The following is a 26225-nucleotide window of genomic DNA, read 5'->3' on the forward strand; positions in this document are numbered from 1 at the left end:
ATTCCTGAGCTGCAGCCATGAGTGATTGAAAGCCCATTGAGACCTGGAACTGGAGCAGTGTTGCAGATGCCAGCAGGCATTTTTGAGCCCACAGTCCCTCCCTGCAGAAGCTGCACTGGTCAATGCTTTGATGCACATGGTGTCCTAGTTTGTGAATAGTTCCAATCTCTTTCCCAATGGAAAGAGAAAATCATTGTGTCTTTGGAAGTTTGTTTTAACTCAGGTGCTGACACTTAACAGTGCAAGTGTCTTGCAGAAGAGCCTACAGAAAATGCTTTTCCCATCTTACCCCATTTTCCTCTCCCATCTCCCTCCCATCCCCATATATTTCACAGCTACAACCCAAGGCAGAGATGCTTTGGTTCTCAAGGTTAATTTTTTAGGGAGGTGTGAGCAAGTGAGACAGAAGATGGCTTTTTGTCTTCTTGGCCTTCATTGCTACTGTGGTACAAAACATTTGAGTTTTGTTACCTGGCCTCTCACTTGCCCCTCATTAAGCAAACCTTTGTAAAGGCTTGAGACTACAGACATAAGCAATAAAATAAATTCATTATCACTGAACTTTGTGCCAAAATTTCTCGTTTGATGTTAAATGCATCCAACTCTGTACTTCTTTGGGTACAGCAATCACGCATAAATATTTAAAGGCTCATCTTGTCCTTGCAAAAGACTAAGCTGGTGTTGTCCTTTCTGAAGCAGCTGTTAAGTTTTATCCTCCATGCAGGGGAAGTGTATAGGAACACTGGCTAGGCTAACTTATTTCAGAGGCACAGATCTGTTTCCATGGTAGAAATGTGACATAGAGTGTTTTCTACTATTCTGCCTTTAAACTTCAGTCTGAGCAAGCAATTAGCTGGATGATAAAGCTTCATTTAAGATCTGCTGTTAGTCAACCTTAGTTATTCTGCTGCCTGTGGTATGTTTTAAATGCAAGAGAATGTAACTTCTGTCTTGTCATAGCCCTGATAGTCTATCAGCAATGTCTACTCTGTTATAATAGTAGATACTTGTTTTTGCTGTAAAACAAGAAAGTTCTAGTTCTAAAAAAAGTTCAAAATTCATTCCTTCTTGTCACTAAAGATCTTGGATTTTGCCAGGAAGAGCTTTTTAACTCCTTGGGCTCCAGCTGTCTGTACTTAGTTACTTGAAAGTCATTTGTAAGATCATTCTCTATGCTGCAGTAATTCACTGAAGTGCTACAAGAGAACATGAGGCTTGTGGGGAGTGACAGCAAGAACCTAAACAAATGTGAATGCAGTTTTGGCCATAAGGAAGTGAACTCCCTATCACACATTAATAATTTCTTAACAAACAGTTGCAATATGCATAAACTTAATAGTTCTTAAAACTGGTATTGGCCCTGTATATAAACACTTTTCTGTTTATATGTGTTGGTCATAAACAGATTTAGGGGTTTGATAATATTCATGTGGTCACTTGCATTAGTACTGTTAAAATAATGTGTATATTTGAGACAAGCCTTAAGCATTACTGTTTGCTTAGCATCTCTGTATTTAATCTACCTTTGAACAAGTACTACTGCAGCAGTGCCTCAGTACCAGTCTGACTGGAAATAGTAGGCTGACTAAATGGCACATGCAAGGACAAGACATCATCTTTAAATATTTGTGTATTCACAGCAAAATCCAGCATATGTAAAATAGAAAATATACAAATATTACAAGGTAGTGGCTCTTTAATTTTTGCAATAGCAGGTATTAATCTTACCTCAAGAGAATGTGATGAAGTATAATCTAGGGCTGTGCTAGGTTACAGTGCCAATTAATTTCAGTGTCCATGCTTTCCATTTTAACAAGAGTAGACATGCAACGTCATGTCTGCTTAATAGCTCTAAAAGCCTGAGAAATAGTTCTTTGTAAGCAACACAGGCATGGAGAGCTAAGTGTTGAAAGGCAAGATTCTATCTTTTGTCTGTGATTTTGTGGTGTGTGCTAAATCACATGCAAGTAAGATCTTCCCAAATGTCAGGTGAATTAGATGGGATCTTACCTTAGAATCAGCATTACAATGTGTGTAAGAAATACTGTGAAATTCTAATGACATGCTGTGACTCTTCATATTGATTAGTCTTTTTAATCAATTTTACTATTCAATGGTGTATTTGATTTGAAAAAATCTAATCTTTGCAGCTGAGCACAAAGATAATGTGCAAAAAAGACAATTTTCATGCAGAAGAAATCAGAGTACTTTATTACATACTCTGGTAGAGCTTGTGAGAATGCAACATAGGTAAGTCTACATCAGTACATAACCTACTGGTAAGAAAAGTTGTATCACTGATAAACAGCTGATGCTAGCTAGATTATTGTAATATTTGTCTCTTTTGGTAAAACAGATTAATGCCAAGATATCCAAGCCTTCACAGTTTGCAGAAACCTCACATAATTTTTACTTGGGCCAAAGAAAATGGAAATTTGTGCAACACAAGCTAGCTGCAAAGTTGAAGGCATGGTACCTGCTTAGTCATGCGAAGGTTCCTGTGTCCCTCTGAAACAGAGATAAAGAGTCCTGGGCAGTTATACTAAGCACATGGTCATGATCAGAGGTAGGTAGATTACTTTTAAATAATTAAACAAAGTACATTACAGCCTATTACATTACATTTAGATAAAACAAAAATGAGCCTTCTGCTGATACTACATATTCTATATAAAAAGGACCAGACACGGCCACTCCTTTTTAAAGCAGCTGGGAGCAAGGAAAAGGCTGCCACATCCCTAGGTCTTTACTCTGAAGTAAATCCCCATCTGAATACTCATACCTGTTACTGGTAAACACACTGGCAAACACTGGTTCAAGAACAAAACTAGGCAGGTGCTTTACTTTAATTTGAAATACTGTTAGTTTTACGTAGAAAACAAAGCTTTATGGTGTGATGATGCTGATAGAGCAATTTCCTCATAACTCAAGTCAGCCTCTGAGTTTTCAGACCCTGTGAGTGCAGGAGAACTCAAGTGTATAGCTGACAGCTTTATCTTTTTCCCAGTAAGACTTAACAAGAAAATGGGACATTGTGATCTTTTCCTTGGTGTGATGACACTGAATCCCTTTGTGGTGGAGTCCAAAGAGACTTCTGGATAAGAGTAAATGTGTTTTGCCTTTTGCAGCCTGTGATGGTGTCTAGACTGTTTATTGTGATGTGTGAGCTGAGCATGTGTGAAAAGCACAAGCATTTCTACTTTTTGTGACTGCTTCTGTACAATGTAGAGCCATTATATGAGGGGTGTTTTCAAAAACAATCAAGCCTAATTCTGTTACTATTTAAGCCAACAGGAGTTTTGATCAGAAAAAGAACCAGGCCTGTGCCATGTTGCTGCAGTTGTTGAAATTCTGAGACTGGTGTGGTCTATGAAATGCCCTTCACCTTCTTACTTGGGCCTTTTGTTCTATCAGCCAAGCTAGTACAAGGACTGAGTAACTGCAGCATTATCAGTGTTTGCTCTTTACTTGAACAGATTTTTTTTTTTTTTTTTTTTTAATTTCTCTGGCTTAGCTGCAAGTTTCAAGGCTGTCAATGAGTGGAGAATGGCCATCCCAACCAAGGGTACTCTACCTGAGCTTGCTCTTTAGTGCTGCAACCTCACGGCCCAGGGCTTCGTTACTCTCAGTCGCTTCATCCAGCTCCCTCTGCAGCTTCCTGCGGTTTGCGTTGATGCGCTGAGATTCCTCCTCAGCCTCCTCCAGCTGCCTTTTAAGTTGCTTGAGTCGTGTGTTGCCCTTCTCAGCCTAAAGGAAAATGTTAGATTAATGCTTCAGTGCAAAAGGGTTTTAAAAGCTTTTCATGCCACATTTTAATTTCGTACTTCTAAATGCTTTACTGAAACGTGGCCTGAATCAAAGGTATAAGCTCAAAATCTAAAAAATGTACAAGAAACTGCTTTGTGGGAGTTGATTTTGCTGACAGATACTGTATTCAGACACTGCCTTGCTGTTTCTTTTGTCACAGTCCTGCCTCTGTTTTTCTGACTGGCAGGCTAATGTGTATTAGGTCACTTTTCAAACAAAATGTGTTCATCATCACCATTCATACGCCAGTAAAGAAATTGTGCATAGTCCTATATATCACTGGGCAGTCTGACTGGCAGCTAGCTGATTGACAAGGACTAGTGCTTTGACGCTTAGCATGGAAGAAGTACGTTATTCTGTCTTTTAGCAAAGGGCTGTATAGCTTTCCCATCATTGTATCCAGGCAGACAGTCTGCGTTGTAGAGGGATATTTCTTTGAGGCACAGCATGGAATTTTTCTTTCTTAGGATAAAACCTGAAAATCCCTGTGCCCCAGGCTGGAGCTCTCATTACAGTCTCATACCTGATCTTTGTACTGCTCTGCTTGCTTTCTCTCATCCTCCACCTGCAGCAATGCATCTTTCAGCTTCTTGTCCTTCTGGCGCAATGTCTTGGCTGCAGCCTGCTTCTCTCTGCAAATGACAGAGCAACATTTTGTGATGTGGAAGGTCTGTAGTCTTCACCCGCCTCAGGCATGTTGGTCATGAAACTGGCACCAAGGACCCATATGTTAAAAGGTCTTACTAAATGTGACAGGTGAATTCTATGCAAACCTTATAGGTCGTGTTCTTCTGATCAAAACAAATGTGTTTGCCATATGCTAGAGGTGCTCCAGGAGATTTGTTCCATAACACAAGGTGATTTACTCAAAAAATAATCCTACTAATGGCATGTCTTGGTTTGGGACAGGATAAAGGTAATTTTCTGTCTTGTACTTTTGCTTTCAGCTAAGTCTCTTGCTGAAATAACATCAAATTTTTCAGACAGTGTCTGCTTCTAGGACTGATAACGCTCGATGTTTATAGTTACAGCCAGAGCCTGGTGTGCAGAGCCAAGGACACTGCTTAGCTCTGAGGAACATTTTGCCCTCTGGAAGGAGAGAAGGAGTAAAAAGATCACACCTGAAGCCCTCTTTTGGGGAGGAATTGACAAGATAGATGGCCAAAATTGACCAGAGTGTTCCATCCCATACACGTCATATTCAGTATACATTTGAGGGATCACAAGGGTCAAACCCCAGCCTGGACTTTCCCAGCCTTGGTGCTGACAGAGTTATTTGGGGAGAGGAAGGAGGAACATGGTATCAATTTTCCTGTATATTTGTATATATTTAGTAATTTTTTTTCTTTTTATCATTACTGTTTCATTAAAGTTGTGTAGTTTAGTTTCCAACCCATAGGTCTCTCTCCCTTATTCTCTCTCCTTTCTTTATCAGGGAGGAAAGGGGCATTAATAGAGAGCATCTGTCATAGGGTTTAATTGCTGGGCCAGTGTTAATCCCTGACATGGCACAATGTGTTACGGCAATTAACCTGGCAGGTCATAGGTCAAAGTGTAGGGGAGCAGATCCTTGCCTTTGATACCAGCAGAACTTTTCAGAAATAAAACAGTTCTTAATCACAACCTGTAATAACTCCAGTTTTGGGCCAAAGAAATGTTAAGTGAGGGGGAGACAATAACAATAAGAGCCTAATAACACAAATCCTGGATGCCTTTGTCTACTTTCCATCTCATTAACTCAAAAAATAAATGAACAGCTGTACCCTCTGAGAGACCAGTACCTGGCTTCCTGTTCCAATTGCTCTTCAAGGGAAGCAATTTTGGCCTCCAGAGCAGCAATTGTAGTTTTGAATTTGGACTTCACAGCCACCTCCATCTCCTGCAGCTTACTCTTCAGCTCTTTGTTCTGTCTCTCTAATTGCTGCCGAGCATTTTCATTCTTCTGTGCAGCTGAGCGCTCTGTTGCCAGCTCATTGTTCAGCTGCTCTGCCTGCAACCAGAAGAATGGATGTTGTCAAAAGTGTTGCCTGTCTTCAAAGATATGACAGGTGGCAATTCTCCAAATATTTATTCAGAACCAGAAATATCTTTGGCTGGAATACAAAGTGACACGTGCTGAAACGAGCTCTACCTGCTGTACTGCTTTCCTCATCCGATCACCCATTGCCTCTATGTTGCTTTGCTCCTCTTCAAGCTCTTCCTCCAGTTGGGCAATTCTTGCCTCCAGGCGCCGTTTCTCATCCTGGAGACTTGTCCTATAAATTTAGATTTAGTAAGGGTGTAGTTATGGCTCTGACCAGTTGAATGGTTCTGAAACTCTTATGAACTACCAATAATTAATAAAAGCGAAATAAATATTTCAATGAAACTAGTCAGATGTGTATGTTATATTGTGAAGACCAGATGGCTGTTGGGAGAGGAACATAACTTCTCTTGGCAGTCATGAAACTTTCAGCAGCATCTTTACAGCCATGTGAGTAATTCAATTTCTACCTTGCAGAAGCAGCACTTGCAAGTTCCTCTGCCATCTCTTCTTTCTCCAGATCTGCTTGTTTGCGAGCTCTCTCTGCAGCAGCCAGCTCCTAGGAGAAAAGGAATAGGCAGCATAGTAAAGAATTGAGCAAGTTAAGTGCTCAGATAGTTATATTATAATACACAGGACTGTAAACTTTCTTAAACTGGCATAAGATGGGTTGTATTGAATTTTTGTCCTATCATAAATCCTATTGAAGCACAATGGAATACTTTAACCAGCTGTCAGCTGTTTTCTCTTTTATTTGGTTTTAGTCACAAGATGGCCATTCAATACACGTAGGAATACTAGCACTTACAAGACTTCAGGAATTTATAGCTATTGAAAACAATTTCTGTTGGATAATGCAGTTAATTTCCCTTCAAGGTGGGTGGTCTGTGCCTTCTATCTACCCAGGTTACTTTTTCAGTTTAATCTGGCTATGCTCAGACCTAGACCCAAGCATTTTAGTGGAGTGAATGGAGCACACAGAACTTGTTAAAGTGCTGCTTATAACTTTACATCCACAATAGCTATTATATTATTTCACTGCAGTTCTGTTTTACTGCTGAAGGTCATAGATAGTCTGCGTCATACTGCTCTAAGCTTCCTCCTTTACCTCTTGAAGCTGCATAAGATCTGCTTCCAGGCCCTTTGCTTTCTTCTCATTTTCTCTGGCTGTAGCAAATATTTCTTCCCTGGCAGCCCGTGCATCATCCAGCTCTCGCTGGTAGTCCTTCATCTGAGCCTTGTTGAAAAGAATAATGGACATTTGTTTATGTCTGCCTTTATTATAATTTCAGTAGGAAAAAAACTGGACAGAATAGAACACAAACATTTACACAGTCATAATGCCTGCTTAAAATACAATTTTTTGAAAGGTGAGATAGCACACATTGGAAAGGTCTGAAGTGTTATTCCAAGAGGAATGCTTCCACTTGCACACTGCAGCTTTTGTGATGCATATTGTCCTAATTTGCTCTGAATGTTTGAGTACATGTGCAATTTTAATCTTTCTGATACATCCCTTTTTCTTGTTTAGCTGTCAGCATACGACAGAACAGTTCATAATCGATACTTACAGATAAAAAGGAAAGTGCTAATTCAGAGATTATGTGATTTCTGAACAGTCTTTTATGCTTTTGAGCATAAACCATGGAACCTATGTTTTCTTTCATGTGGGTAAGCCAATAGCTGCATATAGTTGCCCAGAGAATTTTGGAATCTCTCTGCAATGCTGGATGTTTCCCACGTGAAATTTTCCTTTGGCAGTCAAACTGAGCATTACAGCACAGATACTTGAATGTGGGAGTAAAAATCCCTTTCTAACCAATTATCTGGAATAGGAATCCAGTTCACAGACTTTACCAAACTTTCACATCGTGACTGTACAAAAGACAGCAGCTGGAAAAGCCATATTTGGGGGATTACATACCTGTAATTTGCGAAGTTGTTTGATGGCTTCTTCTCGAGCTTTATTGGCGGAATCAGCTTGGCTTTCAAGGTCTTTGACATCAATCTCCAGCTTCTTTTTGGCTGCAGCTGCCAAGGCACGTTGCTTCCGCTCATCTTCCAGTTCTGTTTCATATTCATGGAGCTGACCATTAAATAAAACAAGTTTAGGGAAGTCCTTCAGCACTCTTAAACACTCTGTGTAAGTCTGAATAATGTATATAGCCTGCTCTATCTCTGTTAATTGGGATTTCCCTGGCTGTTAAAGTAGATTTCCATTTTGTCCAAAAATTCAAGATTCTTGAAAGAAGCCAGCAGTTTGGCTTCTTTGTTCACAGAAATATGTGTATTACAAGATGATGACAACACAGTTTCTCCTTGCTGTCACAACACTAGTATACAAATAGGTTGTCTCTTGTCTGTTAGTTTCCAATGCTTTTGTTATCCATTCAGTGTACCTTGAGAAGGCAGATAGGTTTGAAGGTTTTCTCACTTGCACTGAGAATAAAAGGAAGGTTATATAATGTTTATATAATGTTATAATGTTATATAATGTTTTCTTCTCATTGTAGTAAGATGCTTTTAATAATGGCATCAGGTTGGATACTTCCAGCTGGCTTGCTTAGATATTTACAAAGATAATAAATAGGGAATGGTACCTGTTTAAGGAGTTGTCTTCTCTTCTCCTCGTTTTGTTCATCTCTGGCTTGTAAATCTCTTTCAAATTGGCCTTTCAGGGCCTGCATATTAACCTCCAACCTAAGTTTGGCATCTTCAGCAGCCTGTAGCTCATCCTCTAGCTCTTCTAATTGTGTCTTCATCTCTTCCACTTGCTGTTCAAGAGTCCGCTTCGATTTCTCCAATTCGTGGACCTTTCAAGCAATGAGAATTTAATAGACTTGGTATAAGAAATTAAAATTTATTCTAGTTAAATACAGTTTACCTGCAGTATAGGCCACATTTGAAAATATCAGCTGTGGACAATGAATGAAAAATTTGCACTCAAAATAGTTTAAATTAGGATCTTTTTCTACATGAGCAAATCTGTCTTAAAATAAGAAACTTTTCTTTATCTCAAGATATAATTTTTAATCTAATCAAGTTGTCATAGTTTAATTTAGTACTAGAAGTAATATTATTATATTACTAATAAAAGAGGTGATGGGCAATGCACCATGGAAATATGCTGCAGCTACACATGTAAATGTTAGGCTGGCATCAAAATCAAATATAACTATTAGAATTGCAGAGATTACAAATTCAAAGCTGCTTAATAAGATAGTAAATTATTTAGAATCTCTTTAGTGGTTTTTTTCAGTCAAAAAAACCTCTTCAGTTTTTGTCAGTAAGAATCTTCTTCGTGCTTGAAGTCATGTTAAAGATGGCTTGGAGTTACTTCACCAAGTCTCTTGGAAGTTTGGGCCCAAATGGAATAACCTCTGAATTATCTATGAAGTAGCTGATCTTGCTGAATAGCTTTGTGTGCTAAAGAGAATTTCCCACACTGAAAACAATGATCTGTTTGTCAGCTGCTTTTTTGTTATTATTGTGGAAATTTTTTTAAGCCCAAACTTACATTCTTGCCAACATCATCTTTGGAGCTAACAAGATCTTCCATTTCAGCTTTCAACATTTTATTTGTTCTCTCCAGTTCTTCCTTGGCTTCCAAAGCCTCTTCAAGTGCTCGAGCCAATGACAAAGCCTTTGTTTCTTTTTCTCTAGCTTCAGCTTCTGCTCTGTCCCTTTCATCTGCATATTTTGAAGAAATGTTTTTTTCTTCAGCTAGCATCTGTAAAAAAAGTAGTGTTAATACAGGAGGTCATTAGTAATAGGTTTTTTTTGTTGCAACTTGTTAATGACAGAGAAAAATCTTTGCTTTTTGATAAAAGTATATACATACAAAATTAACTAGTGTATGTGTAATTAAATATTAGTTTATTTTGTTGTCCCTGCTTTATCCTTCACTGAGCCTGTGGAGTCTCTGAGTTGCAGAGAAGTTAGGTGGTAACATAGCAAGAGAGAATGTTAAATTCATACCTGATCAAACTTCTTCTGTTTCTTCTCCAGGTTGGAGACCAGCTGACGCTGGTTGTCTAAGTCTACCACCAGGTCATCCAGCTCCTGCTGGAGTCTGTTCTTGGTTTTTTCCAGTTTGTCATAAGAAGCAGCTTTTTCTTCAAACTGTTGCGTGAGACTCTCAATTTCCTTCTGAAGTTTCTTTTTGCCTTCTTCCATGGTTTCTACTGTGCTGGAATACTCCTGTAGCTTTTTCTTGGAGTCAGAGAGCTGAAATTTGAATTCAGAAGATAGATATTTACAGCAGTGACAACAAAATGTGACAGAAAAGAGAGCCAGGAGACAACTAAGACCAAGAAATATTATCTAATTTGACCCTTTTGAAGCTAGTGACCAGTTATCCATCACCCAGCCTTTACAAAATGAGGCCTATGTGCATACAGACCCAGTATGCACATATAGGCTTAGTGTCCAGCCCATCTTGGGAGGTACCTTGTGTTTGTACCTGTCCTAGAGAACATGACTTTAAAAAAGGGACAGTGGCTCCACTGTGAATCTTCCCTGATGCCATCTGGGCTAACAGCACTAGTTCCATGAAAGTCCATGTGCTATGCCAGGGTAGTTCTACAGATCTGAAACCTCTGGAATTACTGACAAAACTCTCAGGAGTGGAGCTACTGATTTAGCCATGATTTCTATACCTGTATTGTCAGTGTTGAAATATGTCTCTCCAGATTTTGTTTTGCTTCTATTTCTTCATCCAACTGCTCTTGCAAGCTGTTCCTATCATCCTCTAACTGACGAAGCTTGGTGGACACATTCAGCTTCTGTCGTGTTTCTTCCTGAAGCAGCTCCTACAGTTGACAACATAGTCATTAGTTTAGGTCTCTTTATAGTGCATTTTACAAATATGGTATGGTAGCTCTTACTGGGTGACTTTACCTGTGTGTCTTGTAGCTGAGATCCTAAGGTTGCAACATCTTTGGTCAATTTGATTGCCTTGCTTTCTGCTTCATTGAGCAAACCAGTAACATTCTCAACCTCAGCCTAGAAGATATCACAGTGAATAAACGCAGTTATTTTACAAAACTTCAAAATCTTCCTACAAACTTTAATTTTGTTCTGCATTAAAATCTTAACTTCAAACAGGATCTGAATCTGCTCCCATGCTTCTTGGTCACCTCAAGCTTAAGATTCTAGCTTAACTGGAATTCACAATTTTGCCATAATTTTTCTGGACAGTATGTGGGATTTAAATACTATGGAACAAAATTGTGCACACAAACTCTGAAGTGTCTGTAAGTGTCCTCTCTGTGACCTGTGTATGAAGACCATCTAATGCTGTTTTTGTCTAGTTTACCTTGGTATTTTAATTTTGTAGTTTGGCTATATATCACAACCATATTCATAAGGCAATATTAGTATACTCTTTTCAGTGAATTGCAATGGGGAATGGGGATTTTTGTATTTTCCTTCCTCTCCCAGTTTGACAGAACTTGGTGCATTTTGATTATTTCCTTGTTTATCCACTAACTTAAAATAATAAACAAAAGCTTACTGCTGCTATGAATGAAGCTGTAACAGTAAGTTGGATTAGTATTGCTGGACAATGAGCATCTATCAAAGAACCATTTAAAACTGTCTTTAGTCATGTCTTACTAGACACTCATAGATAAGTGAGATTTCTCATTTTGTTGTCATTTTTTCTGAGCACCTTACGTGTTTTATAGCTGACTAATACATTCCCAGAAGCCACATTCCTACCAATGTTCCTCACTACCCAAAAAAAGAATGAATGGAAAGAAACTGTGAAACATGCTGGACAGTCACTGAACCAGTGGTGGCATTACAGACTGCAGTATATGCAGAGGGGTGGTGAGAATAAAGGCTGTCACAGGGTGGTTGTAACTATTCAATTGTGTGATAACTGACCTAGGAGTGCAAGGCAGAAACCCTCCAGATGATCAGAAGATTCAGAGTTTCAGCTCAACTCAACAGGGCCAAGATTCCCCCAGATATGCCCTCACAGTATAGTTTATAAACTGATCTTCTCAAGCCCAAGGTGGCACAGCAAAAGGTTCAACTTCTTACCTGTAGCTTATGAACTTTTTCATTGAGTTCTGTCCGAACACGTTCTCCATCAGTGTATTTGGACTGTAACTCCTGCAGCTGTACTTCCAGCTTCTTCTTCTTGTGCTCCACCTCTTGTTTTGCCTGATTTAGGCTCCTGACTTCATTAGCCAGATCAGCATTTTCTTTCTCCATTGTCTGTTTGGTCTTATCCAAGTTTACTTTAGCCTACAAGGATGAAGAGAAAGAAGATGATCTAAAAATGGAATCCATGTTATCTAGTGGTTAATTTTCAGTAAGATAGATTCTGTTTACCCTTTTAAATTGCTCCAGCTGCTCTGTTAGCTCTTCCACAGCTTGAGTGTGCTTTTGCCTCATCTCCTGGACCTGGGCTTCATGAGTTCGAGTTTCCTCCTCCAGGGCTTTCTTCAGCACTGTGACCTCCTGTTCACGCTTTGCTCTGCAGGGTAATGCACACAAATGCAGCAGATAAGAGTCTTCCAGTCACTGAGAAAATACCACTACTGCACAGTAACTAAACACTATTGCACTGAGCTTGGTGACCTTTACTTTTGGTCTATGTGCTGTGCCTTCATACCTGAGCTCTTGCTGGGTTGCTGTGGTGTCCAAAGTATCTTCAAGCTCTGTCTTCAGAGCCTCCAGCTCTTCACCTAGGTCTCTCTTCTGTTTTTCTGCTTTGTTTCTTGCAGCTCTCTCAGACTCCAAATCTTCCTGTAGGTCAGAGATGTGAGATTCCAGTTCACGGATCTTCTTGAGGGCATTGTTCTTCTGACTAGTTTCATCTTCAACCCTGAAAAGAGAGTATTTAATTTCTTATGTTAAAAAAATAATTTCCCTTTGAGAAAATCAGTATTCAGAGATTAAAGGTTGACATGGAAAGTACACAGGGAAGAGGGAGTACTGGCTCAAAAGGGATCTGGGAGCTGTACTTTATCAGAACACAGTGCCTGGAGGTGCTGATCACTAAATTTAGAAATTTGGTTAAGTGTCATCCCTCTTAAATTTACACAGAAAATCCACTGAGTTGCTCAAATAAGGTCAAACTAAAATAATTCTTCCTCTTGCTAATGGAGTATGTCATTAAACTTAATGCTTTATTTGACAGCATTGCTAATGCCATTGGGAAGAGGAGTTTTCCTTGCTAGGTGGAGGTAAGATTACAGATCTGTGAGCAAACAGCAGTGTAATTAATCTTCGCAAAAGGAAATTTGGAAGATGGGGACAACACTCAGTCTGCCACTGAGATATGAGAATTATGGCTGCAGCATCTTGGTGTCTGGAAAAGGGAGAAAAATATATTCCAGCCTCAGTTTTCAACCTGTATGTGTAGACAGGAGTGAATACCTGGCTAGAGCAGCCTGCAGCTCCTCCTCCTTCTTGGCTAATTGTGCCTTCAGCTCAGCAATTTGTGCCTGGAGCTCTGCAATTTGCTCATGTAGGTCGCCTGACTCCCCTTCCAACTTCCTCTTGGCTTTCTCCAGTTCTTGCCTGCTCTTCTCTTCTTTCTTCAGTCGCACTAAAAAGTAAGGCTCTTGGTCATGGGATGGCATTCATGCAAGAAGTCCTTAATCTCATCTTGAACTTAGGCAAAAAATTGTTCTGGCCTCCAGGGAGGCTGTACATATTTAACTGCAGTTCTGAAGCAATGTGCAATACCTTATTGTCATCACTCATCTCAAGCCACCCCAAACAATAATATATTTATCTTTGTCTAGAAGCAGCATTGATTTTTTTCCCTTTTTTCTCTTCTCTACTTTTTTGTATGTAAGAAAAAGGAGGTGTCTATGGTTTATGCACCCTGTAGTCTTAATGATTTTCCAGGTATAAAATAACTTCAATATAAGACTGTAGTGAAATGAGGCAACCAGGTGCCACTAATTGCCAGGGAGTGAGCATGAGCTTGTGTCAAGCCCACCTGTGCCTAATTAGGGTAGGCCCCCACTGCGCATGACCAGGGGGCCAATAAATGGTCACTCCCTGGCAATTAGTGGCACCTGATTGCCTCATTTCACTACATAAGACATTTGAAAAACACCCCACAAATTTGTTATTAGTTCTTTCCTTATTCTCTTTCTGTGATGTGTGCCAAGGCAAAAACCCCTGATATAAAACACTTTATTCATGTTACCTTCTAGTTCTGAAATCATAGATTCATGTTTGTTTTTAAGCTTTGTAAGATTTTTGGCTTTTTCTTCTTCTTCTGCAAGATTTGTTGTTAAATCACTTATTCTTTCTTCAAGGAGTTTTCTTTCCTACAGAAAAATAAAATACTTGTGTTGACAAAGTGTCTGTCATTGGTGATTGTGAATCAACTCTTTGCCAACTACAAGTGTCCAAGATAGTATTTTTACACTGTATTTCTTGAGATGTGGTGATACATTTCAATTTGTCAATTACAGAGGAGCTGAGGAATAGTGTCTCTGAATTCCATATTCTTTAATTTTGCTATTATAGTCTTGTATTCACTCTAGGGGCTCTAATGGCTGGTCCACTTCAGAGGAACATCCCATTTCAAAAAGTACTGGAATAAATGCTTTCTTCTATTTTTAATCATGAAGTTAGGTTAAAATTTGCTGAAAAACAAGTTAATTATTTCTTCTGCTTGGCTCTGAGAAGATGTCTTCTACTTACTGTGCTTGAGTGCTGTGAGCGTTTTGCTTTACTATATTACCACAACAGACATAAACCCCAGTAGTTTTTATAGAGTTGTATAAATGAGCATGGAAAAATTATAAGAAACTTGTTTGATAAGGTTGTGATTTTCTGGTGAATCTGTACACCCATGACACTATGTAGTCGGGAATATTCCCTTTGTTTTAGTGGAAGAGAAGGATTTTTTCTCATGTAAGAAAATGAACCCACAGCACTTACCTTGGTTAGCTTGTTATTCTGATCTTCCATGATGAGGATATCATCTTCCATTTTCTTTATCTTGCTATCTGCTGCTACTTTCTCAAGTTGCAGTTTCTGCCTTGCAGCTTCTTCTTCTTCCAGCTGTTCTTCAAGGTCCTTTGAGGGAAAAAAGAAACTCAGAAACATGAATTCTGGAAATAAAATACTGCTTAGATTATAGGAAATGCTTACTGTTTGTCCCTGTGTGTGGGGTATGTTGTTGACTTTGTTGGTTTTTTTAAGAGTTAGACAATCTGTAATGTTTTGGGATTTAGAAGGGAAAGATTTGGTAGAATAATTTTTTTGAGAAAACATTATTTAAAACTGAGATGGGGAAGAAGGGAACTCTGGGAGACAGACCATCCATTGATTCCTCTTACTTCAGTGGCACAGACATTTGTTCTATGGAGGGCTGTGTAACAAGCATTTTCACAGGATCTGAGGTTTGCCAGTGTCCATATTTTCTCAGTGAGATACAATCTACTGTCTGTATTTGTAACTCACATCTCCTTACCAGCATTTGTTGTTGCATCTTTTTCTTTTCTGCTTGCAACTGCTGGCTGCGCTCCTCCTCCTCTTCAATCCTGGCTTCCATCTCATGCAGGATCTCTTCCAGCTCTTGTTTCTTGGCAGCTAAACGCACTCGCATCTCTTCAGCTTCAGCATACAACTCAGTTTCTGCCTGAAGCTGTTCCTGAAGGAGGTTCTTCTCTTCACAAAGCTGCACAAATAAAATGTATAGGAAGTTAAGACTGAATTGCCCCATGGTGCCTTTCTACTAGACAGAAAGGCAGGCAGCTCTCCTAGAGGTCTTTGTGTGAACATTAGGCCTCTACTGAAGCAACTTTGTCTGGGCTGAAGTTTTGTTCTGGACCACTGCTGTAAATACAATTGCAAATACAAAGAAAAAAGATAGCTTTTTTTTTTTTGTCATAGCTTCTAGAAATGGTGAAAGAACAGCTTGTGTTTCCCAGAGGCTCAGAGATGTAAATCACCTGTGTGTGTTTCAGTTCCAGCTCCTTCAGTTCACTCTCTGCTTTTTGTTGTCTTTCCTTAGTTTTTTGTAGCTCTTCATCCTTGGCCTGCATTTCTTCCTCTTGGCGGGTGACTTGCAACAGGGGTTTCACCTGCAAATAAACATTTTTTTAAAGAATGTTTTCTGTCAGTATTTATGTTACTGAGCATGGTACTAGGGCAGCACTGTCTGTTGGTGCTCAGGTGCAGGATAAATACTGTCCAGCCAAGCTCAATGTAAGTACTTTTAAACGAGCAAGCCTCAGAAGTGTTGCTCTTCACCATCCCTCTGTTAATTCTTGGAGCCTTGTGAGCACCTCTGCCTCCAATAATGCCACTTTTTGAGTAGCTCCTAACCTGTTTTTGTCCACTGATAATGTACAAAAGCTACATCTTCATATCTTCTGCATAGAAAGGCAATGTGCACGTGCAAATGTGTGTCACTGCCTGTTTCTGGCTGCAGAGAAGATTGCTACTGAAGCAAGTAGGAACAGTTTTCTGAATCCAAATAGATGAAGCTATTTTTGAAAAAAAATCAAAACAAACTCGGGCCTCTTCTATAGGAAAATAGACTTACTTTGCTTGAGTGCCTAGCAGGAAGATGTTCATTGTCCCAGTTAGGGAAGCTCTGACCTACTGAGTTCCCCACAGATACATAACTCTGCATGTTTATGAAACTCAGGTTTACTCTGTTTTATTATTACCCCCTGCAAAATTATTTCATTTTTGGCAATTAAAAAGAGTTAATAAACATGCAAAATCTTTTTTTAAATCTCTGCTTAACTAGTTTTTTGTCTTCTCAAGCTATAACTAACTTTAATTTAATGGCATTATATAACTATCCAGAGCATCTCTGAAGTCAACGAGGCTCTTGCCATCCACTGCAATGGACTTTGGAACAAGGAATGCCTGACATGATACACCTCAGCATCTTGTGCATTTCATTTCTTTTGGAAAGCTGAGGAGAGATTTCACCAATAGCAGTCACTCACTTTAGTGAACAGTCTCCACCATTGCCAGTTCCTCAGCTTCAGGTAAGCAGCACAATTTCTTTGGATAACCTTCATTGCAGTCAGCTGTTGCTGTCTCTTGGCAAAGGCTCTGAAGTTAAAAAGCAAATTGGTTCAGTCTGAGACTGTGAGGTGTCTGCAAGAGACACATTAAGCAAAGAACTCTCTGGCATGAGAGTCTGATTAGCCACATGGTTTGAGAATCTGGAACAAATTCTTGTTACTTCAAGGGTGCCTGTGCTTTTTCTGGTGAAGATGGTAACTGTTTAGTTTTCTGGTATTTTATTTACTCTTCTAATTTTAGACCACTTCAAAGGTAGGCATGAACCAGAAAGTATAGATCTAGTTCAGGATGTGAACATATTTTGAGAGTACGTGGGCACTTAGAATTTGCAATGATCATCATTCTCAAATCCTATTGTATTTAAATTTCTTTGCTCAGCAGTTTGAAAGCCTTGGTAATGTTCAGAAAAATGGCATTATTTTTAATAGTTTTGTGATGTATATTACCTATGATCATGCTACATGATCACTGCTTCATGCCCAAGGAGTATAAGAAATTGTTTTACAGATCATAGCAATGCTGCTACTTGTAACAGTGCATAAAACTCCAGTCATAACCTAGGATGCTCCTTCTCCTGCTTGTACAAACACATCTTTAAATGATGGGTCATTGCCTCAGAGAGCTTACTGTACAGAGGGTGTGAGTAGCCTTAAAATGTAATTGCTTTCCCATAATTACACTAACAAGTCTCTTCTGGGCAGCAAGCGAGTCCTTCATTGGACACAAGTTGAGTTCTAATACAATACAAATAATAGTAACAAAATGTCTTGGTATCTTCAGTTCATTATACAGAGGACAAAAGGCTACACAAGACATTTTTTTGATTAGTACATGTTCTTACTTTCTTGCCAGGTAGCCTCTGCACTGTGCCTGGAAGGTGATGATAACATCTGTGATCTTCAGATCTCTCTCTTCTTCCAGGTGAGCCAGAACACCTGTTCTGAAGAAGATTTTACTCTGTCCAATTCTGTACAAGTTGGGATCAAGTTCTAATGCTTTTATCTGGAGGAAAACAGGGATATTGGTTAACTCCAGTACAGAGGTTTAAGGTATGAAAAATTACTTCTAACTTCTGTTAACTCTTAAGAGCTTTTACATAAGTAGTATAGACCTGATTATCAATAGGATCAAAAATGCTTTCCTCACCATCAATATGCAAGCTTGCTTCCCATCCATAAATCCTTTAGGAATAGCATTTGCAGCAAGAATTTCATATCTGCCAAGAGATGATGATGTTAGGGAGGTTGAAACATCAGATTATTTTGTACCAACAAACATGTATCACACCACTCTTAAGCCCAGAGTAAGGACAGAGTGGGGGGTCCCTACCGTTGGCGGAACTCCTGGAACACAATCCTGTTGGGAAATCCCTGCCGGCAGATTCGAATTCCTTCCAGGACACCATTGCAGCGTAACTGCTCCAGCACTAAATGGGCATCAAGTTTGCCAGCCTGAAAAGAGAAGAGAAAATATTTTTAGCACAACTGAAATTTACAAAAAAATGTTGTCATCTATGTTTGAAGGCAACATTTAACTCTGATGTACTTGTACACTGAGCAGCTCAACATTAATGATGTGCCAGGAGTCAGAAAATTGAGCATTTGAAATTTACCCTTTTTTCATGATTTGGAATTATACAGCGGACAAAGTTGGGATTAGTATTCCTTAAGGTGGTCATCAGTTTGGTCAGCTGCTCCTTGTAGAGTTGTCCAACAGTACGGAACATTCCTTTCTTGGTTTTTGAAGCACTAGGGAGTGAGCTTTCAGTCATCTTGGCCATCTGGTCCAGCCCAACTATACGGTCCACTGAAATATAAAAGAAAGTATGTATTGAACTGCAAATATAAACTGTCCTTAGCTTACGCTGCACCTTTAGCTGGCATTGTTTTTCTGCAGCTTCCCAGAGACAACCAATGCACTTTTGATGCAGTAGAAGCATAGTAACAAAAGTACTAGAAGAGCCCTCTGGGTAAATAGTCTACTTCTGTCAAATGTGTAAATGAGGTTATTTGGTATCTAGTGACAGAATGAAGTGACTGAATATACAGAATATATTTTAATTTTTTTGCTCTAAAAGGGACAGTCTGTCTGCAATATATTCAATCGCTAGGTTGCTGACAGAACCAGGAACAACATCTTCACTCCCCCTGTTACCCAGTGGTTCTCAAACTATAATTAATAATCTCCCTCTGTTATTTTGATAATTCATAGCCACCTTGCTGGTGTTTGCATGCACATTTATGTCTGTGTATTAAATGTTTATGCTGTACTATATGTTACAGATCCACATAGACCTTTTAAAAACAAAGTTTATATGCATGCAGACATTGTTCTCATAGAGCATAGCTGAGATTCTACATCACTGGAGAGAACTGTGCACAACTTCCAGGGAAGATGTGTGTAAAGTAAGTGATACATAAAACCCAACAATAACCTGTATTAAATGAGGTGTCCTGTAACACATATCCAGCAAAATTATAACAGTATAATAGATACAGTTTATTCTGTTGCTGAATAATACTAAGTAAGGAATTTTTTTATAGTGATTGAAACTATCTAATGATGCTTTCCATAAACATGTCTTTAGAACATGTTATTCTTATTTCATAGTTCAGTCACTTCTGTGCTTGTAATTTTCATGCTTTGTTCTGCCAGCAAGAGATAGCTGTCAAAATGTTGTAGAAGTTTCTCCATTTAAAGCCATATTACTGATTTAGAATTGTGATTCATACCATCCTTCCAAAGGTCTGCTACAAATTTGTCTGAAGACTGGTTCAGCAGAGAAGTCACATTGTCGTTCAGTGGATCCATGTTCTTTGTTAGCCAGGCAGTTGCATTATAGGTGACCTACAGGAAACAGTGCTATGTCAAAAATCTGTTCTTGATAAAGAAATCTGGAGTGTCCAGGAACACTCAACCCTGTATAAGACAAAATCCTACAAATAACAATAGTAAAGTAAAAAGCTTTCTATTGCTGAACATTTTGAAAATCTTATTTCAGATATAATGTTATGAAAGTACCTAACATATACATTATATAATTAAAGCCATCCCTTATTAATGTGGGTACTGGACTGTTTCTTTTTTACCATTTGGGCATCAAAGAATCGAAGTTCCCCAAAATATCTCAATCTGTCCAGTACCTTTCCTGCATAATGCATTATACAGAACTCTGTTTTATCCTTGAGTTGCTTGGGCTTCTGGAATTTGGGATGGTTGCCTTGTTCTGTACATAGTTTCTCCACAAAGGATGTGTCAGTAGCTTTGGGGAACCAGCACTCTTCATCCAGTAGAGCCAAGACACCTGGAGGATTGGTCTGCAATGTGAGCAATATCAGATCAGTATCATCAGAGGCAGAGACAAAGAGCACCACTGCTTATATCCCTTATGTTACAAATCCTCCCAGGCAGCAAAGGATCTGGAATAGCTCTAAATGGATCTGATATACATATATATGTCTATATAACACATATAGTTATATACAAATATATAACTATATAATTATATATGTTTTTATATAATGATATATGACTGACCCTGATGCAACCTATGTAGTACCCCAGCTAAAGAGATATAATCTTACTGGTCTTTCAATCAGTTCAATGCAAGGTTGCAGGTCAAGGCCAAAGTCAATGAAATTCCATTCAATGCCCTCTCGCTGGTATTCCTCTTGCTCCAATATGAACATTGTGTGGTTGAAAAGTTGCTGAAGTTTCTCATTAGTGTAGTTGATACACAGCTGCTCAAAGGAATTGATCTGTGAAGGGGAAAAAAAGTGAATTCTTAATATTAGAAAGAGATCTTTGTAACAAGTGGGAACTTGAATGACAAGATGAAATGTGCTATCTTCTGTTTCTTTTTACAAATAACAAGAATTCAAACACAAGGTTCTATATTTTTCTAATTTAAGATCTTGAAAATTTTCATTGAGTTCTTAAGTGATAAATCCTTGTACTGGGACCTGTTTAAGAAACCATGAAAAGCACCCCGTGGCTCTAACCTGAGACCCTGGCTTCTAACCCACAGAAGCCCAGCAGAAGCCCTGTGCCAGCCTCCAGCCCTTGCTGCCAAGGAACAGAAAGCAGCTGGGTGCAGTAGGTGTGAGGGTCTTGGGCAGCTGGTAAGAACCAAATGGTTTTTGTAGCTCTGAAACTAGATTTGTGTCATCTCCTCTACAACCCCCTGCATGATACTGAGGAGTTAGTTTATGCAACTTGTGTCCCACAGCATATACCTCAAAAATCTCAAATCCAGCAATATCAAGGATCCCCAAGAAGGAAGCACCTTGTCTTTTTGTTTTATCGAGAGCTTTGTTTACTCGAGCAAGAATCCAGCGGAAAAGACGCTCGAATTGTGCCTTGGCCAAAGCCTCTATGGCAAAGTCTGCCTGAAAAAACAGAAGAGAAAATTGCAAGTGAAAAAAACCCACCTCAATTAGCTGCTAGTTTCTGTAGAGATAATGAGACAGAAAACTGACATTTCTCTTTAGACCAGATGGAAGAAAGAAGAGAGGAAAATAGTTTCAGGAGAGTCAAGCAGACTGCAAGTAGATACCTGCTCTTTGGTCTGAGCTTTCTGAACAACATCTCGTCCTACTTTGATCCTTGGGGTTAGAATAGACCTTGTGAAATCTGTCACATTAATCCCCATCAGGTGACACACTTTTTGTGCAGCTAGAATATAAGAATGACATTTTATTTCACATTGTATTTTCTGTTAGCAGGTTCATAAGTGTGAATACGAGCAGCTCAGCAAGTATGTGGAGTTACTCATCTTCCTTAAAAGCTTATCTATAGTGCACACTGGAGATGCTGCTTATCACAGAAGTATTATTTGTGATCCAAGCAGCAAAGTCACTCTTCATCAATGTATGGATTCAAGGTAATTATAACTGAGCTGATTTTAACTATGGTGTATCTTTTAAAGCCTGTGAGGTTTACAAGTAATACCAATTAATTAAAAAGTATTGAAAAAAAGTGTTTATTCAGCTGCTATTTTATTGATTTCTTAATGCTAACTAAAATTTTTAATTGATAAGTCATACCAGTATTGTCTGGCATGGAAGCTTGATCAGTGTTTCTTTCCTTCTTGAAGACAATATTACCCAGTTGTAGGACAGATGAAGCAACCTTCAGTATAGCTGTAAGAGAAATAGATAAGATAAATGAGGAACAGGATGGAAACATTTTGAAAGCTCTATTCTCTGCAATAAAAAAAGATTAATTCTGTTGCCTATGATACTCTGTACCTCCATGAAAGGAGCTAGGTGTGCTTTAAAAGACTGTGCCAGAAACTGCAGAAGCCTGAGAACTGATTGACCAGCATCTCAGCTATGTTTGCAGTGTAGTTCAGGCCAATCTGGGAGCACCAGCACTTCCAAGATAAGTTTTGCTGGCTCCCCAGGCAGACTTCCAGGTCTCAGGATTTCGTCTTGCACTCACAGTGGTCTATAGCATCTTCCCTGCTCAGTCACTTGAAGATCTAAATCTCAGTCTTTAAAAAACTATATGAATTGCCAGCATCTTCAAAATGTATGGGACTTCTGAAGGTCCAGTTAGGCAGGAACGTGTGGATATGTAGTTATGGAACAAACATCAAATGTATACAAATCTTCGAAGGATTTGTGTCAAAGTACATAAAAGTAATTGATTAATGTTTGATTACTAATATATATAAAAATGTGATGTTGCCTAACTTCAGGTAGTAAAATATCTAAGTATGTTACAGGTGAGACCGTACGCTCCCCACTGCCATAGCTGGTCCAATGCTCAAGTGATGGGTGACACTGGTTCTGCCACCAGGTGTCACTTGGGGTATGGCAATGTGTATCCACAGGCAGTGCACACTGCTCTGCACCAGCTGCAGGCCTGCATGCTCCCAGGGACAGTGAGAGATAAAAGATGCTCAGACTGATGTCTCTGTCAGGCCCACATTTTCAAGATAGTTTAACTGACTTATGCTCTGTGGTTTTATTTCACTTTTCTCAGAATCAGTGAGTACAAATATGAGCTATTTGAGCCTGTTTCATTTCTTTCAAAATTAAATAAAAATATTTTGCAAGTTTTTCCTGCTAGTTGTTGGCAAGTTCTGAAAAAAATGTCTTTAAATGACTGTTGGTATTGTTAGAGCTGATGTGAATTCAGTAGACCATTCTGGGTTTGCATGGAATTCTGCTAATGAGAAGTCTTCCCTTGTCATAAGCACAAATTACCTTTCAAACACCATGTGTTACAGTACTTTTACATGCTGACAATTGCACCAGTCCTGTGGAATTCAGAGGGTCAGGAATACATGTCATGTTCTTGCTACAAGAAGGCCTCAGGAATTTGTAAGATGGACAGCAAACTATTGTGACAATTTTTTTTTGTTGATTCCTGTTTAAATGACTGTTTAGAGCTGCCCTGTGCATTACCACTTGTTCTGTGTTGATACACAGGGCATTATCACAGAGATAATATCTCTGATGACATATAGCCCTATTTTCTAATATAGGTTGTGATTCTTTACTATATCTTTCACTGTGTCTCCAGCAGGTGCTGCCAGTTTAAGCAGGAGGTGGTTTGCAAAGAGTTTTCATTATTGGCTTCAGCTGGTCCCACTGTTGCAGCAACAGGACAAGGTAGGCTGCTGGAGTAATTTCAGTACAACTTTTCTAACAACTGCCTAAAAGCAGCAGAGCATAATTGGATCTACTTGCAAAGCAAGAACAGGCACTCTGATACTCACAGGATTTCCTGAGGTATCACCTCATTTAATATCAAGGTGGCAATGATCCCAAGGAGGCTGATAGCATTTTTTATCATGGATCTATGATAGCATTTTCAGTGTCTTCACTGCCAGTCCATTCTCTGCCCTTGCTCTCCTCCCCCCAGATGATTCCTGCTCCTGATTTATGATGTCTTCAGGCACTGTATTGACACCAGTTCAGTTGCTTCTTGTTACTGGCTCTGACTGTGCTGCCTGTATTATGTGATGTTGATCCTTTGTTTATACCCTGCCTTGATCTTGTGTCTTGCCTAATCACACAGAACTGAGTTCCCCTTTTATTTTTAAGACCCAGTTGTAAAAAAATCTGTTTGAGAAATTTCACCTTATGAGAGAACCTTCATTCTCTTTCTGTGAGACTTCTGTGTCTCTAAAAAATGTCTCTAATACCTCTTGAGAAAGAAGGAAATCTGTGGGCAAGGATTCACTGTGCACCTCTTAGCTAACAAGTGGTAATAGCTTTGCACAGTGGAAATAAGAGGCAGAGGTTACATGGTACATTTAGTGTCCTCCAACTGGTGGTTCATGCAAGATGCCACTTCTCCAGAGAAACAAGGACATAAAATCTAAATAATTTTCTTATATAAGTGTAAAATCTTACCTCATATGCATATTTTCCAAAGTGATAATTCTGGACAAAATTAACTTCTGTGCTTTTGCATCTCTACATAGTGTCACTTGCAGATATATACCTTGAATATGTTCTTGCTAACAATTCTCACCTATCTGTTCCTCCTCGGTAAAGCCCATAATTTTCATGGCTTCCAGGGTCTCCTGGAACATCTCATCATCTTGCTGAGAAGGAATAGGCACGTGGCCATGAGATAGAAAGGTGTAATTGTTGAAGCCTTCCAGCAACAGTTCATCTAAAAAGCAAAGAAGAAAAACCTTACTTCTGTGTATCATCTTAGTATCATTCACTATGGGATCTGAATGAGTTTACATCTCCTGTAAATTAAAATGTCCTGTAAACTGCAGACAACCTGGCTCAAACAGGTGAGAATTATATATATATAGCTTAAGAGCTGCTTATTTATAGAAAGGATTGACACACAATTAAAGAAGTTAAGATAAATTACATAAGCCATTGCTCAGACTGTTAATGAGATCTAAGAATTGTTAGCAAGTAACTTACTCCTCATGTGCTCAGGAGCTCCAGCAATCAAATAGTAAAAGATGTGAAATGTTCGCTCATCTTTAGCCTGACGAATACAACGGGATTTTTCAAGCAAATCTGTTTGTCAAGTGTGTTAAAAAAACACAACAACATATTTCAGTCCTTGCTTAAGTGTGCCATAAGCCTCAGAAGCATCATAACATTATTGAAATATTTGCCACAAGTTTCTCTAATATGAACATGTGTCTAATTTTGTGGCAGGAGTTCTGGAATTGGTATAATACTGCAATGATTAAATTGATTTTCTCCCTCTTATTATATGGTAAATGCTGGTAATCATAGCAATAAGCACTGTAATAGACATGGATGCTTTGGATATCAGTTATATAAAAACAGTATTCACTTCCCTTCATCTGTGTTTATAGCAGCCTCAGCAATATTTGCCTTTCTTAGACATGCAATGGAGTTTGTTTATCTTGTTTCCTTCTGCTCCCCACAGTTGCTTGCAGGGCACTGCTAAGGATACAAGTCTCTATGTTGGCTCCCACGATGTAGCCTGTCACATCGAAGTTGATGCGGATGAATTTGCCCTGTGAATGAAAAGAAGATTGGGCTGTTCTTTCAGGTTATGCCAGGTTTTCCAACATTAGTATTTAGCCTTTTTAATAAGACATTTACGTTATCCTCTTAAGAATAACATGCTTGATTCCTTCCTGCTGGGACAACACATGGAGAAGCCTGAAAGGAAACAAACTTCCATGATATTCCCTCTGGAGAGCTTTTTCCCCCACGTTTCACTCAGGCACTTAGAGGCCAGGCTTTGGAAGCTGGGGATATGACAACATCAATTTTCTACTTTGATTTCTGCAAATTCAATGAGAGAATAGCAGTGCAGTGTCTGTACAGAAAACAACTATCTGCCAGTACTTCCAGAAAGGTCATCAAATAGTGACAGTCCTCAATTCAAATTTGCATCTGTATCACTTCTGGATTTTTTTCCTCCTGTAGTTTTTAATTTAATGTATTAGCTGCTCTTGTTAAGCAACAATCACACTCTATGTGATATATGCTCAGGAGTACATATTTTTATTTCCAAATATTCTGAAGATGGGTATGTTCTGGAGCAGGAACTGGCTTTGGAAGGCCATACATAGACTAAACTGTGAGAGGACAATGATTTGGTCAAGACTGAGCTTGATCTTTGACCTTAGTATAAGGCCAAATTCCTAATCCAGTGAGGAATTCTAAACTGTTTTTAGGGTATTAATTTCAAGTTGCTCTTTAGAGAGAAGCACTGATGAGAGCCACTGTCTGTACACAGTATTTTAAAAGATGCTCCATGTCTCCCACCATCGTGACCCAACTGGATTTCTCCTACTTACAAATCTGGAGGAGTTGTCATTCTTCACAGTTTTGGCATTTCCAAAAGCTTCAAGAATAGGGTTTGCTTGTAGAAGCTGTTTTTCCAGCTCACCCTAAAATTC

The 26225-nt window shown here is 39.0% G+C and overlaps 1 protein-coding gene across 3 annotated transcripts in view; it reads right to left on the minus strand.

Moving 5' to 3' along the window:
• Nucleotides 1-26225, minus strand: part of MYH11 (myosin heavy chain 11) — a 55223-nt gene that overhangs the window by 1135 nt on the left and 27863 nt on the right. For 2 of the 3 annotated variants that reach the window (XM_030460231.1, XM_030460229.1), the window contains 35 exons: nt 26124-26216; nt 25268-25331; nt 24760-24858; nt 24347-24490; nt 21904-21999; nt 21414-21532; nt 21094-21246; nt 20443-20616; nt 20002-20175; nt 19591-19705; nt 18471-18664; nt 18188-18309; nt 18005-18074; nt 17700-17860; nt 16777-16885; nt 15766-15897; nt 15285-15491; nt 14750-14887; nt 14007-14130; nt 13223-13394; nt 12456-12668; nt 12173-12317; nt 11879-12085; nt 10730-10834; nt 10489-10641; nt 9809-10057; nt 9348-9560; nt 8431-8643; nt 7755-7916; nt 6939-7067; nt 6301-6389; nt 5939-6062; nt 5589-5797; nt 4331-4439; nt 3575-3747 (listed from right to left, as the gene is read on the minus strand). In XM_030460231.1, coding sequence (XP_030316091.1) covers nt 3575-3747; nt 4331-4439; nt 5589-5797; nt 5939-6062; nt 6301-6389; nt 6939-7067; nt 7755-7916; nt 8431-8643; nt 9348-9560; nt 9809-10057; nt 10489-10641; nt 10730-10834; nt 11879-12085; nt 12173-12317; nt 12456-12668; nt 13223-13394; nt 14007-14130; nt 14750-14887; nt 15285-15491; nt 15766-15897; nt 16777-16885; nt 17700-17860; nt 18005-18074; nt 18188-18309; nt 18471-18664; nt 19591-19705; nt 20002-20175; nt 20443-20616; nt 21094-21246; nt 21414-21532; nt 21904-21999; nt 24347-24490; nt 24760-24858; nt 25268-25331; nt 26124-26216 — 5153 coding nt within the window. Of the gene's footprint in view, nt 1-2476; nt 2509-3574; nt 3748-4330; nt 4440-5588; nt 5798-5938; nt 6063-6300; nt 6390-6938; nt 7068-7754; nt 7917-8430; nt 8644-9347; nt 9561-9808; nt 10058-10488; nt 10642-10729; nt 10835-11878; nt 12086-12172; nt 12318-12455; nt 12669-13222; nt 13395-14006; nt 14131-14749; nt 14888-15284; nt 15492-15765; nt 15898-16776; nt 16886-17699; nt 17861-18004; nt 18075-18187; nt 18310-18470; nt 18665-19590; nt 19706-20001; nt 20176-20442; nt 20617-21093; nt 21247-21413; nt 21533-21903; nt 22000-24346; nt 24491-24759; nt 24859-25267; nt 25332-26123; nt 26217-26225 lie in introns of all 3 variants that reach the window. The other variant, XM_030460232.1, reaches the window with a different exon arrangement.

Source organism: Calypte anna, chromosome 14, assembly GCF_003957555.1.
Source record: "Calypte anna isolate BGI_N300 chromosome 14, bCalAnn1_v1.p, whole genome shotgun sequence".
Classification (NCBI taxonomy): domain Eukaryota; kingdom Metazoa; phylum Chordata; class Aves; order Apodiformes; family Trochilidae; genus Calypte; species Calypte anna.